The sequence below is a fragment of the Carcharodon carcharias genome, chromosome 6 (assembly GCF_017639515.1).
Source record: "Carcharodon carcharias isolate sCarCar2 chromosome 6, sCarCar2.pri, whole genome shotgun sequence".
NCBI lineage: Eukaryota > Metazoa > Chordata > Chondrichthyes > Lamniformes > Lamnidae > Carcharodon > Carcharodon carcharias.
In genome coordinates this window covers 90,061,655-90,078,783 of record NC_054472.1, presented here as the reverse complement: position 1 = coordinate 90,078,783, position 17,129 = coordinate 90,061,655, and the positions used below count along the sequence as shown (strand labels likewise).

General features: G+C 42.6%; 1 protein-coding gene across 1 annotated transcript in view; it reads left to right on the top strand.

The window, feature by feature from the left end:
- The window catches only part of dnajc5b (DnaJ (Hsp40) homolog, subfamily C, member 5 beta), a 36,124-nt gene extending 23,673 nt beyond the window's left edge, over positions 1–12,451 (top strand). The window contains exon 4 of the mRNA XM_041189063.1: positions 9,430–12,451. Coding sequence (XP_041044997.1) covers positions 9,430–9,524 — 95 coding nt within the window. The 3' untranslated portion in view covers positions 9,525–12,451. The remainder of the gene's footprint in view (positions 1–9,429) is intronic.
- The last annotated feature ends 4,678 nt before the right edge of the window (positions 12,452–17,129 follow it).

The following is a 17,129-nucleotide window of genomic DNA, read 5'->3' as shown; positions in this document are numbered from 1 at the left end:
CATCCCAGGCAACATCCTGGTGAATCTCCTCTGCACCCCCTCCAGTGCAATCACATCCTTCCTATGATGTGGCAACCAGAACGGCACACAGTACTCCAGCTGTGGCCTCACTAAGGTTCTATACAACTCCAACATGACTTTTGTAATCTATGCCTCGATTGATAAAGGCAAGTGTCCCTTATGCCTTTTTCACCGTCCCACTAACATACCCCTCTGCCTTCAGAGATCAAAGGTCCCTTTGTTCCTCAGAACTTCCTAATGTCGTGCCGTTCATTGAATACTTCCTTGTCAAATTACTCCTTCCAAAGTGTATCACTGCACACTTTTCAGGGTTAAATTCCATCTGCCACTTATCTGCCCATTTGACCATCCCGTCTATATCTTCCTGTAGCCCAAGACGCTCAACCTCACTGTTAACACCCGGCCAATCTTTGTGTCATCCGCAAACATACTAATCCTAACCCCCACATAATCATCCATGTCATTTATATAAATGACGAATAATAGGGAACCGAGCACAGATCCCTGTGGTACGCCACTGGACACTGGCTTCCAGTCACTAAAGCATCCTTCTGTCATGACTCTCTGCCTCCTACAACTAAGCCAATTTTGAATCCATCTTATCAAATTATCCTGTATCCCATGTGCCTTTGCCTTCTTTAAAAGTCTCCCATGTGGGACCTTGTCAAAGGCTTTGCTGAAATCCTTATAAACTACATCAACTGCACTACCCTCATCTATACACCTGGTCACCTCCTCAAAAAATTCAGTCAAATTTGTTAGGCATAACCTCCCTCTGACAAAGCCATGCTGACAATCCCTGATCAAACCTTGCCTCTCCAAGTGGAGTTAGATACTCTCTCTCCTTCAGAAATTTCTCTAATAGTTTCCCTACCACTGACGTGAGACTCACTGGCCTGTAGTTCGCTGGTTTATCTCTACAACCCTTCTTAAATAGCGGAACCATGTTAGCTGTTCTCTAGTCCTCCCCCGTGGCCAGAGAAGAATTAAAATTTGGGTCAGAGCCCCTGAAATCTCCTCCCTTGCCTCCCTTAGCAGTCTGGGACACCAATCATCTGGACCTGGAGATATGTCCACTTTTAAGCCTGCCAGCAGCTCCAATACTTTGTCACTCCCTACATCAATTTGCTTAAGAACCTCGCAGTCTCTCTCCCTGAGTTCGATACCTTCATCCTCATTCTCTTGGGTGAAGATGGATGTGAAGTATTCATTCAACACTCTAGCGATATAGGGAGATGAGAAGCTAAAAGTTGGATAAGGCACCGAAACCAGTAGCACTATGGTGCCGAATTTTGTAGTGAAAAGGTGTTACCTTCAGCCCCCTCCATAATCTCTGTACCCAAGCTAGCAACTCCATCCCACTCTGCTATCATTGTCTTACGCTGAACCAGACCATTCTCAGCTTCTGCGGTCGGAATTTTCCAGCCCCTCATGCTGGTGGGATCTTCAGGTCCCGCCGGTGTGAATGGAGATTTCAATGGCTCACTCATCGTGGGCAAACCCACCAGAGGGGGGCTGGAAAATTCCAGCCTGAATCCTATACATCTCTGAGTTGTGTCCTGACCCCATTTCTGCTCTATCAAAAAGACTGCCTACTTCTACCTCTTTACTCACCTCCATTCCTTTTCCAGCCCATCTGTTGGTAGAACCCTCATCCATTCCTTTGTCACCTAGACTCAACTATTCCTTCCTCCTGCAGTTCGTCCAAAACTAGATAGTGTGTATCCTCTCCTGCACTAAGCCCCTCTCACCCACAAAGATGTACTCTAAATCTTCCAATCAAAAATTTTATGAACATACGAAATAGGAGCCTGCTCCGCTATTCAATAAGATCATGGCTTACCTGTTTGTGTTTCGAGTTCCACATTCCCATCTACCGCCGATAACCTTTGATTCCCTTGCCTAACAAGAGTCTATCTACCTCTGCCTTAAAAATATTCAATGACGCTGCCTCCACCACCTTCTGAGGCAGAGTTCCAAAGCCACACAACCCTCTGAGAGAAAAAAATTCTCCTAATCTCTGTCCTATAGGGGTGACCTCTAATTTTAAAACAATGCCCCTTAGTTCTGGACTCACCCATAAGTGGAAACATCCTTTCAAAGTCCACCTTGTTAAGACTATTCAGAATCTTATATACTTCAATCAAGTCACCATTCACTTTTCCAAACTCCAGCGGAAACAAGCCCAGCCTGTCCAGCCTATCCTCATAAGACAACCCGCTCACTCCAGATATCAATCTAGTAAACCTCCTCTGAACCGCTTCCAACATATTTACATCCTTCCTTAAATGAGGAGACCAAAACTGCACACAGTATCCGAGGTATGTCTCACCAATACCCTGTATAACTGAAGCATAACATCCTTACTTTTATGTTCAATTCCTCTCATAATAAAGGATAGCATTCCATTGGCCTTCTTGATTACTTGCTGTACCTGCATACTAATTTTTTTTGACTCATGTACTAGAATGCCTAGGGCAGAATTTTTTGCCCTGCAGACGGGTGTGCATCTGACCCAAACGGGAATGAAATAGTGCGCGATGATGTCGGCTGAGGGTCCCAACGTCATCGCGCACTCTCGCGATATTTCGGTCAGCGGGCATGTGTGAGAGGCAGCAGCATGCCCACCGACAATTAAGAGGCCTATTAAAGCCCTTAAGCAATTAATTAAGTTGCACTTTTCGCTGCCTGTTCAACCGTTCAGTTTGTGGGCGGGCAAATAGGTCAGGCAGCTTTTACATTTTTAATGAAACCTCATCCACCGGCAGGATGAGGTTTCCAACAGTTACTAAAAAAACAAAAAAAATGTTAACGTTATTTTTTACATGTCCCTCTTCATGTGACCGAGTCACATGTAGGGACATGTTTATATCATTTGTAAAGAGTTTATTTTTGTACTAAGATTCTCCAGCTCCCTGAGGCAGCTCTGTGCCTTCAGGGAGCTTTCAGTGCACAAACTTCAGTGCTTGTGCTCCACCTGTCCCCACCCCAGCAGAGCTGAAGCTCTTAGTGCATGTTTCACACAGGCTGGCTGTTAATTGGCCAGTCAGTGTGAAATCGCAGTTGGAGCCTGATTGCAGGTGGTGGTTGGTCTTGCAGCCATTCCCAGGCCTGCCCACCTGATGAGAGGAATCTCCTGCCCCTGGATCTCTCTGCACCTCAGATTCTTGCAGTCATTCTCCGTTTTAGTACTCTGTTTTTTTTATTCTTCCTGCCAAAGTAAACAACTTAACACTCTCCCACGTTATACTCCATCTGCCAGATTTTTGCCCACTCACTCAACCTACCTGTATCCATTAGCAAACTCCTTATGTCTTCTTCACAACATACTTTCCTACCTATCTTGGTGTCATCTGCAAATTTAGCTACCATGTCTTCACTCCCCTCATCTAAGTCATTGATGTAAATTGTAAAAAGTTGAGGCCACAACTCAGACCATTGCCACTTGTCAAACTTGTCCTACTTGTCACATCCTGCCAATCAAAGACCCATTAATTCATACTCTCTGTTTTCTGCCAGCCAGCCAGCCAATCTTCTATCCTTGCCAATATGTTACCCCCCCCTACACCAAGGACGTTTATTTTCCGCAATAACCTTTGAATTGGCACCCTATCAAATGCCTTCTAGAACTCCAAGCACAGCATGTCTACAGGCTCCCTTTATCCACAGCGCATATTACTCCTTCAAAGAAGTCTAATAAATTGGTTAAATATGTTTTCCCTTTCACAAAACCATGATGACTCTTCATGATAACCTCTTTAATCATCAATTCTAACACCTTCCCCATGACAGACGTCAAGCTAACTGGCCTATAGTTTCCTATTTTCTGCCTCCCCCCCTTCTTGAATAGAGGGGTTATATTTGTTACTTTCCAGTCTGATGGAACCTTTCCAGAATCTAGGGAATTTTGGAAAACTAACACCAACACATCTATGGCCTCATTAGCCAACTCTTTTAAGAACCTAGGATGAAGTCCATCAGGACCCAGAGACTTGTCAACCCACAGCTCCATCAGTTTGTTCAGCACCGCTTCCCTCGTGATTGTAATCTCACCAAATTCCCCTCTCCCTTCCATCTCTTTATTTACAGCTATTACTGGAATGTTTTTTGTAACTTCTAAGGTGAAGACAGAAGCAAAATATTTGTTAATCTGATCTGCCATTTCCTTATTATCTACTATTAAATCCCCATTCTCACTCTCTTGAGGACCAACACTCACTTTACTTACTCTTTTCCTTTTTAACTACCTGTAGAAACTCTTGCTCTTGCTTATCAGCCCCATATTTAAATCTTTTTAGTGTCTTGCCCCTCCCTATCCCTGTAACCAGTCCCACACTCTCTTCACCCCAAATGCGGCCTTCCTCTCACTCTGGTCTGTTGTGCATCCACCCTTGTTTCACCCTAATATCAGGGGATGTGCCTCTGTAACTCCCTCTGTTCCTTTAAGACCAACCTTAAAATGCATCTTTTTGACCAAGATTCTAGATGCCCCTCCTATTCTCTCTTTCTGTGGCTCGTTTTCAATTTCTGTCAGAATACGTCTCTGTGAAGTGCCTTGAGATGTTCTCTATGGTAAAGTTGCTATAACTGTAAGTTGATGTAAAGATAGTGGAATACGGCAGTGAATATGATGGACTGAACCCCCATCAGTTATGTGGGGTGACCTGATGGAATCAAATGCCTTTCAGGCATCTAGGTTGCCACTGGCAGGCCTCCCCTGCAATTGAAGTCCCTGGCAGTGAAAGTTCTGCCTGTCAAGAACTGCTGGCCAATCAGAGACTGGCAGCTACTCTCACTGCCTGCGCCAGTGGGAGCAGTGGCTGCAGATGGAACTAAACCCAACAGAGGCCCAGGAAAGCTGTGGGACCCCAGACCAGAGGTGAGTGAGCGCACTATGGGGATTGTGAGGGAGGGTGGCCGAGCAGGGGTGTTGGAGACAAGGGAAGGGGGATGGCTTTCAGCTCATCCCCACCTCCCCTTCCCTTTACCCTTTCAGTTGCCAGGTCCTCTGATCAGACACCAAGTTTGCTGGGCAGCCTCCTGAGAGCAGGGGAAAGCCGTGAGGCTCCCGTTAAATCGCTGAGGCACCACTAAACTGAAGTATCCTCAGGGATAATGGGTGTCAGTTGGCAATGTTGGGAATCCCACGTCAGCCCCTTCCGCCATCCAACTTAATCCGGGGAGCTTCTCCCACCCACTGGGAGACTGAGATGGGTTGGGGGGGGTAGGTGGGGGGGCCTTTCCTGCGATTAAGTAGGCCCAACCACAACGGTTCTCACTGTGATGGGTTGCGCTAAGTCCAGCCTGCCATGTGGGAATTCAAAGCATTTAGAATCTTTTCACCAGTTGATGCCTCATGATAAACTTGCTCTCCTATTACTCATCGGTCACATCGATTGTTGAATGGAAGACTGTCAGTTTATTTTTAGAAGTTAAGCTATTATACTTTATTTAGTTGCCCTTTACAACTGGTTTATCATGTTAAACAGCAGTGCATTCTGTTCTAAAACCTAACACTGCTACAGCCTGAACTGTGAATGACAGGGTCTGATTTATAGGGATGTATCATCTATACCTAAATTTTTGAAACAAATTTCTAAAGTGGTATACCAAAATAAAGTAAACACACTAGGGAGTCCACTGAAACACACTCGACCTTAATAATTGAAAGGGAACAATGTTCACACAGTCGTTTTGCTAGAGAGGTCACCTGGCATAGACTGGTAGGATAAATGTGCTGTCACAACATCTATAAACCCAAGGCATCCTCTGTATGTTGAGAGACATGCTGATTTACTTAAGGGTTTGAAATACCTCAGGCAGCCTGCCACACTGCCTTCCTATTTTTATATATTGCAAAGAAAACTATTCCAGGCCCAACATCTTATAATCATCATAAACTCCAATGGCATTTAGAGGTCGGTGGGCAGAGTTCCACCTAAAAACCTGAGTAAGTTTGCACAGATCTCTGCACTCCACTACTCAATTATAATGAGAGAGAGTGGTGTGGCTGTGGCTGCGTTGCGTGCACTGCTTTTATAGAAGCCCCTGATCTTGCTGTCCACAATGCATAGAAGTGGGGTATTGCCATGAATGTGGCTGATGAGAGTTTGTTTTGTTCACTCTTTCAGAATGATGTTTATGTCAATGGCTTACCACTTTTGAGAGTTGTACATTTATTCTCTCAACCTCCCTAGCCCTAGTTCCACTTCACACCCATTCTCGGACAGTGAAGTTCAATTTCACAGGAACTGGTAGCTTCCACTCCCAGTATTTATTCTTCATGTATAAGCCTGAGCGGTACATTTCAGAAGGCTCGTCTAACATGAGGGTGTCCCTGAAAAACCTAATCATGTCCTCATCAAACAAACATTTACAGTTTCCAACAGGGGCTGTTAAACAGTAAACAGGAGCAGGAACCTCCTCTCAGAACAGACCAAATTTTGAACCTGGGAATTGGTGGTTTGCATCTAATCAGATGATTAATTTGCCAAGTCACATGAGGAAGCTAAGTAATGTATTTTTAAAGAGGTACCATCTAAATATAGTGACTATGGAGTGGAGCTTATCATATTCCTTCCACTGGAGACATGTAGCATCATGTTTAACTGATCATGTTTTACTCTCCTGAAAATCTACTTGTATTTAAATTATGTTTTCTGAATTCATTTTGTGTAGGAACCCCTTAAAAAATTACACTTGCTGGTACTGATTCAGCATAGTGCCTCAATTAATTTTCATTTACTTTGAAATATGCAAACATTTCCAAAATAGGAAATAATATTCCATTCTCCCACATGCAATTCATTCAGCAGCTGATACCAGGGAATGTTTCTTCAGCTGCCTCTCTCTGCCAAAATAAATTCTATCGATGGTTTAGCAGTGGATGAGCATTTGAATATTGCAGTGCTGCCCTTTCTGTATATTATTTAAGTGCACAGTGAAAGAATGACTTTTTCCTGAAATACTGAAAACCCATATTTATCATATATATGAAAAATAGAATATTAATTATTTCTAGAAGTTGGCCCGGATTTCCAGGAGGTGAAATTAATTATGGATCAATAATGTCCACTTTTTTGGACCAAAGGGACATAAATTCAACATTGTTGTACCATAAAAGATGGGCAACGGTAACAATTTTGCTTGTTGATCAGGAGGAATTAATTTTGCTGAAGCAAAAGTAAAGCTCACAGTAAATAAATATTAAAAAATGGTTTTGTATGCTTTTCCAAGAAGCTTTGCTAGATATAGGCATAGAGTTTTGTGGAGTCAGGCAAAGTCAGGAGGTCTTTAAAAATGGCAGGCAGGTCCCAATTCCAGGAGTTCCATGCCCATTCCACATTCCGGCAATTGTCACTGAGGGATGAGGGTAGCGAGCCCACATGCAGCACTTCTGGCCTTGCTGACTCCAATAAGGGAGTTGGCATTTTAACCCCTCACAAATTTGATAGAGTCAGTCCCATTCTGTTCATTGATGTGGTTCACGGTACCTCAGAGGGGTCATGAACCGTGGGGGTACCCAAGTACCGTGTCAGGGACCAAAAAAAAAACAGCAGGCGGAATCGTCCCTGAATTGCACTAAGTGTGGTAGCGGCCGTGAAAAATAATGTTTCACCCACTGGCCACAATAGTGGGTTTTTGCACCATATCATCTACTTCCTGTCTCATTAATTATGCAGCCATAGGAAACATGTCGTCTCACTGGCGGGCAGCCTCTGAATCCACCACGCTGTTGCTTCACTGTTTCCTCACTCTGGGTGCCATTTCCAAACTGCAGCCTTGTGTACAGTTCTCAATGCTGCAGCCCATAACTGCTCCAATGAAGGCATGGCCCTGAAAGCTAAGAAGAGTTCAGTGACCCGTCACTGAAATGCTTTTTGGAGCCCTGCCGTGATGTCCTCCACTCATGTTCTGGCTGCAGGAGGTCCAGCAATCTCACCACTCCAGCTTGGGAAGCGGTGGCAGTGGTGATCAGTGCCAATGCTGCACTGGTTGGCCATCTAGTGCAGAAATAGGATGAATGATCTCATCCATGCCGCCAGATTGAGGCAACTATCTCATCACTTTAAACTCACACATTCACTGGCATCTCTCTCACTGCCAGCTCAAGGGATATCACCACTCACTCTCACACACACACCTTCACATATCCTCACATGTCCACCTGGCCTCATGTCCTCTAGACACTGCCTCCTCAGCCCTCACCATCTTAAGGCTACTTGCACAGATCAACATGTGTTCCCACACACAGCCTGTGATACACCCCCTTGCCCAGTACAGCCCTCACCCTGTAGCCTCTTCCTTGCCTAAGGCCACTTCTGCCCCTTCCCTAAGCAAGCCCAAGTCCCGCAGCCATTGAAACACCACCCCTGCCTTAGGGCTGGTCTGGTAGGTAAAGACCTGTCCATGAGCTCCTTAAAAGTGATGCGGTGCTACCTGTGAAGCCTGGTGCTGATGACTGCAAGTGCTGCCTGAAGCAAGGTAGGCAAACAAACCTCAAGGTCCCGAGCGAATTGCAGCTAACCAGGTGCATGTCCCTTATGTACAGTTGTGAAACATGTTGGTGTGATTTGCCCGGATGATCCAGCGTGGGAGGATGATTCCGGCAAGTGGGGCTTATAATTAGATGCTAGAGTATTGAAATTAGGTTCCCGGCAGGTGGCAACGGGTGGAGGATTGATGGGTGGAGCAGACGATCGCAAACTCGTTTTCCATGAAACCGATTTGTTGCAATCTCCAGATATTTTCCGCTCCCGCACGCTATGAAGCCCACAGCAAGTGGGAGCGGACGATTCCACCCAGCCATTCAATATTTCCTTTGAATTACACAGCTCATCTTACCTTCTTGTAAAACTGTCAATTAACCACAGCCATTCATTGGGTCAATGACGAAAAGCTATTATCCTCTTCACACCTCATAATCTTTTGTCAATAAACACAGGCATTGAGAGTTTTTTTCAAAGAAATATATGGTTATTACAAGGTAGTAAGTACATTATTGAAACAACGTTATCACTCCCCTCTGCAGCTGTGTTAGCAGACCGCTGATGACACCTAAGTGAATTAGCCAATCTTGGAGCTCAGCTAAGAATGAGGCCACTTGGAAAAATATTCTGTTCTAACTGCTTCTGTGGATGCAGTTGCCTTGAGGGCCTGATATTCATGATTATAACTAAGTCAATGTCCCAGTGAATGAAGGCAGGCCTTATCCCACCCCGCCTTCACAGTTTTAAAATATGGCGGGCAGGGGCCTCCTGAATGGAAACGCATTTTCTTGTCTCCTTCACGAAAATCCAGCCCATAGTATCAGATTGCATTCTTTTGACTTCAGGGCAGTAGGTTGCAATATATCCAGACAGTGTTTTAATGTGCTGATTCATACTTCCTGTTGCTTTATTGTTGCAGATGGGGAGATTCCAATCGTGCTTCAGCCTACAAATGCAAATGAGAAAACTCAGCTTATTGGCGAAGGCCGACGTTGCTACAACACAGATGGGTAGAATTCAAGAAAGCAAAAAGCTGAGCTGAAAATCCAGGCAACTGTTACAATGTGGACATGCCATGGCGTGTGGTTGTATTTTTCATTTGGAAAATGACATAATCAACTACTGATCTTGATATTACCTAAACAACCACCATCAATAGTACCCACAGCTGTAAAATGCAGTTTGAAAACCTATCTATGAACAAAGTCCAATTTTGCTCTGTTGCTCTAAACACTTTAAAATCAAATCCCTGGTTTTTCTCACTTTACCTCATAACATCATCCGGAATTGAGTATTTAATTATTTTAAACACTTTTGCTGACGGTGTTTAATAGACTTTCCCCCTCAAATATTTGTCATATTTTGTATACCATGTATCCAAATTGAACCTTTTTGGATAAGCAGATTATTAAATAGACTCCAACTAACATGTGAGGCTGGGAATGACAACTAACTCCCTCTTTTCCACTTTACTAGCTATTCATTGCCCCAACAGTAAGAAAGTTAGAAATAAATCTTTTACTACAAAATATTGTAGTAGTTCTGCTACTTGCTACTGAATCCTTTGTGGTTGGGACATTGTCATTGCAACTCTGAGAAATAGACTGACTGACCTGGTCACAGCTGTAACAAAAAATCTGGGTGACAAATGTAGGGAGGAGTAAGATCATCACTTCAATCATTTATAGTTTTGGAAGCTCTTTGTGGAGTACAAATGAACTGTGCTAGAGATTTAGCAAAGTTCCTTGGGTGAAAAGAATCACTAAAAGGATTTGAATAGATACCTTATAGAAATTACTTGATGTTTGAAGCAGAGACTGTAATGTATTTCCAACCTATCTGAATCAGAACTTCAGCTTAATCAACTCCATTTCAGCTCTCTGATTACTGGCTGCCCTTTCGTAGCTTTAATAAGATGCACATTTCTCAAATAACCACCACCTAAATGAATACATTTCTATTTTAGTGTCCTAGAGGATTAGAGAAATCTTCCAAAACCATAGAAAATGTAATTCCCTGCATTTTTGGAGCAAAGCTGTAATTTTGTTACTTTATTTTGGTATTAACTTCTTCTTTCAGTGCTCAAAAACTTAAATGCACCTGCTTTTCATTCCTTCATGGACTAGATGTAAATATATTTAAAGGTTATCTAATTATCAAGCAATTCTGCATCTTTTTCCTCACACCCACTGGCCTCAAGAGCACGTATCAAAAATTCCAGCACAAAGTTGTAGAATGACCTTTTTTGTGTAAAGTTTCCCATCTTGTGATACAACAAAATGCTTCTAGTTGTGCTCCATATTGGGGCAGTGATTTTAAATGCAATTCGTCATTCATAACGTCACCGGGTCAGAAATTATGTCACAGTTCTACACAAAAGCTTACATTTCTCATGTACCCCAAGCAGCAAGAAACCTTGCTGTCCATCAGCACATACTGGAATTTCTGACAATGAAATAGCAGCGATGAGGGTGAGGATTCCTCACTTATTCAGCCCAGTTTGCCTCTAAACATAAAGCAGAGTAAACATGTCTGTGCATATCTCTCTCCATATAACATTTTGGATTGGTGGACAATTTCATCACTTCCTATTTAAAAATATAGACAAATGTTCTATTTTACATCTTCCACCCTTTTCGTATAAGTAAAAGTTGATAGATAGCAACATAATTTTAAAAATTTACAGGAAGGTTTTGTCAAGGCAAATATAATACAACCTTTATGTAGATTTCACTTTAGAAGATGAAACAGATTGATTTTATCTTTGTCAATATTTTAAAAATGAAGAGTTTAGAAATTAGCAATTGATTTGTGTAGTTTTCTTTTGTAAGCTGCTGTAGTTAATGTAATAAGACATAATAGCCAGCCATGTATGATGATACTTGTATTTTGCATAATCTTTTATTTGTAAAGACAAAAGCTTTGGTTAACCACTTTCCTTTGTTCAGTCCATTGTGGGAGTATTGTCTGTCCACTGCAGTTAAATCAATTGTGAAGAAAGTGTAATTTTAAGATTTTGGATATTTTACTACCAGTTCAGTTCATATCCCAGGCAGCTTCAGGTGTTCTTTGTTGTAAGTTGCTATCTTTGGTCACTGTGTTTGCCTGGAACAAACATGTATGGCATTCAGATTCCAAAATGATCTGGTGTCAACTTACTCCCCCAAATGTGCAATCAAGTGAAAATCTTGAATATCAATACAAGCTCATATCCTACACAAAATATGACCACTCTCTTTGGCATATTTTCAAGGTTCCAATGGTCAGGGGATACTGTGCTCAATGCAGGCTTTAATCAGCTCCATTTGTATAGGCCTTTAAAATTCCCATCCTGTTTGTAATCAGATATGAAGTGCCCTACAATTAACTGCGTCACTTCTGAGGCAGTGATACCTGACTACTTGGCTTCACTTCTTTGGTGTTTACCCATCACAATATGATACAAAGTATGGGTGGTACGAATGAAAAAAAAATGGGAATATATAAAAGAAGCATTAATTTTCTGAAATACAAAATGTAATGCACGGTTCTCAGAAATACAAGCACGCTGAATAACTAGATATTTGTTTGTGGATATTAGTATGTTGTCATCATCCCTCCACTTCTTGCTGTGAAACCGGAACAATAAAAAAGTGGAAAAGACTACTAATTTTCTATTAAAGAAGCTATATACACTTCATTCAAAACATCCCTTTTACCTTTTGTATTTTATATTTACCTCATTTTTTCTTTCTATTCTGTTCGACATATGAACATAAACTGTGAGGAAAGAAAAAATATAGTTTTTGAACAAGAAAATTTCTTAAAAATGTATGGTTGCACTGGAGCTTAACAAAAAAAAATAGAGGGAGTGTTAGCAAAATGTCTGCAATCAGTAAAATGATTTAGTATTTGCTGATGTGAAAGAAACAGTATGTTATTAAAAAAAGTGCTGTTCTAAACAAAGGCCTAGACTTCTTGAATGTTGACTTGATGTCTAATATTTCAATATCTATACCTATTTTATGGTTACATTCTCTCTGTCTCTTCAGGTACAATGCCTTAAGAAGGTGTTGGCACCCATGGACTTACATATTTTGGTCCAGGGGCTAAAAACTGGACAAGACCCATTAGCAAATGCGAGAATCACAATACATGATTCCCCCTGTGCCTGATGGCAGTGATGCAGGCAGCACCATGTTTCAGGGGAACAAGAGGCTGGTGAGATTTTCATGGACATCCCATCCAGAGAAATGACTTACTGGATGCCTCCTTCTCCTGCTACTGAGGCAGTTACTGAAGGCCTAGTGGCAAGGTCTGTGGCCTAATGATTGCCAGTTTGTGGTGGACACAGCAGATCAATATGAATTGCATGGCATGCTCTGGCAAGAACTGGAGGGCTCTCCCAGAGTGCTGCAGGTAATGGAAATGTCCTTTCAAGATGCTGATGGTCTGCTCCACAATACTCCTATTTTCAACATAGTTGTCACTGTAGGAGCACTGTCCATGTGTGGTTGGGTGATGAAGGGGAGTCATTAACCATATGTAGAGTGGGTAGTCCTTGTCACCGAGCAGCCACCATCTGATTTGACATAGTGGTTTAAGAATGGCTGGAATGGCTGACTGGTGCAGAATGAAAACATCATGACTGCTGCCAGGATAACAGTGATTCAGTAATATGATGGTCAGGGTGTGGCTGCAAATCAACTACACACGAAGGGAGTTGCATTTGCAGTACATCTCTCCACTGAGATGCAGCGCTAACAGAACAATTCTCTCACAATCGATGGCACACTACACCACTGAGAAACTTACTATGCAAGCTAGGCCATGTGCCAACTCCACGCTTCCCTGTCCTTGTACAGGGCCTCAGTGATCTCCAGGATGAAGTATGTTGGGGATACCATTGGCCCAGCCAGGAAGAAACCACTGGCATAGAAACTGTGGGCCATGATGACCATGATGGCCACTGGCTGTGTCATCCTCACCTTACTCTATAACTGCAGGTTCAAGGAGGCAGCACAACACTATGACCACCATGTTGATGAAGCATAGATATTTAGATGGTGCAGATATAGGTAGGGGAAGTGCTCTCTGAAGATTCTAGGTGGATACATTCTCCTGCTGAAAGGCCTCCTCCTCTTCCTCTCCCTGGAGACGGCTTCTCTTTTCTGCTGGCTCTGCTCCATCTCTCTGTGGTGCTGCAGCCCAAGAACAACTCCAAATATAGTTCCCCCTATCCTTGAGCAAGTATTGCTCTCAGAGGCATTTCAAATATGAACCACTGCCTACTGATTGAAAGCACTCCAGCAAAAACATAGAACATAGCACCTCCACTTAATCTATAGAAGCAAAAGGAAGTCATAAGCACCTCACTTGAAAGTTAAGTGGTAATCCCTTTAAATCGTGCTGGTGGAAGGGGTATTCCTTGTGCAGCTGAACACTTGTTCAGCTGTACCTGTTGAAGAGAGGTTGTTGAGAGGACCAGCAAATACCAAAGTGGTAGGTTGTGCTCCAAATCAGTGTTAGAGGCTGACTGGCATCTACCCACCTTGCATGCTTTTGATGGACTATTTCCATTCAAAACATGGCAATTGGAGTAGATCATGAGACCATAAGACATAGGAGCAGAAATTAGGCCAATCGGCCCATCGAGTCTGCTCTGCCATTCAATCGTGGCTGATAAGTTTCTCAACCCCATTCTCCCGCCTTCTCCCCGTAACCTTTGACCCCCTTACCAATCAAGAACCTATCTATCTCGGTCTTAAATACACTCAATGACCTGGCCTCCACAGCCTTCTGTGGCAATGAATTCCATAGATTCACCACTCTCTGGCTAAAGAAGTTTCTCCTCATCTCTGTTCTAAAAGGTCTTCCCTTTACTCTGAGGCTGTGCCCTCGGGTCCTAGTCTCTCCAGGTCCACTCTATCCAGGTCTTTCAGTATTCTGTTAGTTTCAATCAGATCCCCCCTCATCCTTCTAAACTCCATCGAGTATAGACCCAGAGTCCTCAAACGTTCCTCATATGTTAAGCCTTTCATTCCTGGGATCATTCTCGTGAACCTCCTTTGGACCCTCTCCAGGGCCAGTACATCCTTCCTGAGATACGGGGCCCAAAATTGCTTACAATATTCTAAACGTGGTCTGACCAGAGCCTTATAAAGCCTCAGCAGCACATCCCTGCTTTTATATTCTAGTCCTCTCGAAATAAATGCCAACATTGTATTTGCCTTCCTAACTACCGACTCAACCTGCAAGTTAACCTTAACTCCCAAGTCCCTTTGCACTCCAGATTTCTGAATTCTCTCCCCATTTAGAAAATAGTCTATGCCTCTATTCTTCCTACCAAAGTGCATGATCTCACACTTCCCCACGTTGGATTCCATCTGCCACTTCTTTGCCCATTCTCCTGACCTGTCCAAATCCTTCTGCAGCCTCTCCACCTCCTCAATACTACCTGTACCTCCACCTATCTTTGTATCATCTGCAAACTTAGCCAGGATGTCCTCAGTTCCTTCATCTAGATCATTAATGTATGAAGTGAAAAGTTGTGGTCCCAACACTGAGCCCTGTGGAACTCCACTAGTCACCGGCTGCCATCCTGAGAAGGACCCCCTTATCCCCACTCTCTGCCTCCTGCCAGACAGCCAATCTCCTATCCATGCTAGTACCTTGCCTCTAACACCATGGGATCTTATCTTTCTGAACAGCCTCCTGTGCAGCACCTTGTCAAAGGACTTCTGGAAGTCCAAGTAGATAACATCCATTGGCTCTCCTTTGTCCAACCTACTCATTACCTCCTCAAAGAATTCTAACAGATTTGTCAGGCATGACCTCTCCTTGATGAAACCATGCTGACTTTGCCCAATTTTACCATGCACTTCCAAGTATTCTGAAATCTCATCCTTAATAATGGAGTGGGCCATTCCACAGATGATCATGAACAGACACCACCCCACTGTCATTTTCTTCATCTTCTTGCTTTCCGTAGCATATTATGGAGCTCAGTTTTGCAGCCTGTAACAGTTCACAGTACTCCAAGTGTTGTCTAACCAGGATAGCATACAAGTTTAATATAATTTTTCTGTTTTTTCAATTCTATCTCACTAGAAATGAACCCCAGTGTTTTGTTTTTCTATGCCCCTATTAACCTGTTAATACTTTCATTCCTCTACCCCATTTAGATTCTTATTTTCCAAGGAGTACATTACGTTGTTATGCTTCCTAACAAAATGCATTACCTTGCACTTATCTACATTGGAATTAATTTGACAATTACACACCAAAAATCCCAAGTCCAAATCACTTGTGTAAATAGTAAACAACTGTGGCCTCAGCACTGATCCTTGTGGGACACCACTTCTCACCACTTGACAACCTTTAGTTCTCTGTTTTCAGTTTTGTAGCTAGCTTGCTGGTTATTTCCCTGGTAAACACCGAGGCAAAGTCATTGTTTAATTTTTGAGCAATTCACTGTCATGGCCTGTGACTTTACTTGTGTGAAAATACTTTTATTCTTCCTACTTTCATGCAGAAAATCTGCAAATCTTTTAATTGCACATGACACTGGCACATGTGTTTGTACTTTGTAGACAATGACAATTCAGTAAGTTCAAACAAATTTACTAAGGTATGCTAGTTTTCATAATAGACCTCCAGTAACAGTCAGACATCTTCATCTTCCTGTACTGATGAAGTCATTGGGCTGAAACATTGGGCCGAATCTAGCGAAGTTCCAGAGAGGGGGAAATGAGGTGGAGGGCACTTAATTGTACGGAGGGCAAAATGAAAGCTTCCTGACAGTGGGATGAAAATTGGGAAGGAAGTTGGTGGTGGATTAAAGGCAGATTGTGCTTTTAATGGCAACCGGCAAGAACCTATTTTTAATGCATTAGTATGTCATCAGGGGTGGTGCAAGGATATTAGGTGCCCTGGGAAAAGCCTCAGCTTTGCAGCACCCCCTGCCCCCAGCCCAACCCACACCACAATTAACTTTTGAAAATGAATATTATGCGTTAATATGAATAACAATTCAGTATTTATAATTACAGATTTCTTTTATATGAAAATGGAGAATGTTATGGCACTGATTGTACATTCTCAGTGGTCTACACTTTTCACAGGATATGTACCAGAAGAAATGTACTTTATAATGTGTAATGTGGCTCATATGATGTAATACTATGTGTTCCTACAACAGTTACTAAATGACTTTATGCACAATTACACAATCAATAATCATTACGATCTTCGAAATTGCTTACTGGTTTACAGTTTTGGAGTAGTCATATAGATGTACAAGTTTGTGAAACTGTCCCATAAACAGAATTAGGAATATAACATGTAATTTTGGGAAAGACTGCAACGTTAATACATGGAAATCCATATGTATGTCAGTATATGTGGATGTATATCAGTAGATTGAGACATGTCATTCCCACTGCTGAAGCCAGTTTGTTTACTTATGTAGTTTCATGAATAGTTCATTCAGTTTTTTGCCAGCATAAATTTTGTCACTGTAGGGGGACATAGTTTGCCTTGTTGTTGCACCAGCTCTGTATGTCATGCATACTCATTAAAACATATGGTCGCCAGGTTAAACTGTACCTTTGCGACTAAGTCAGCAGCAATTGAGAAACA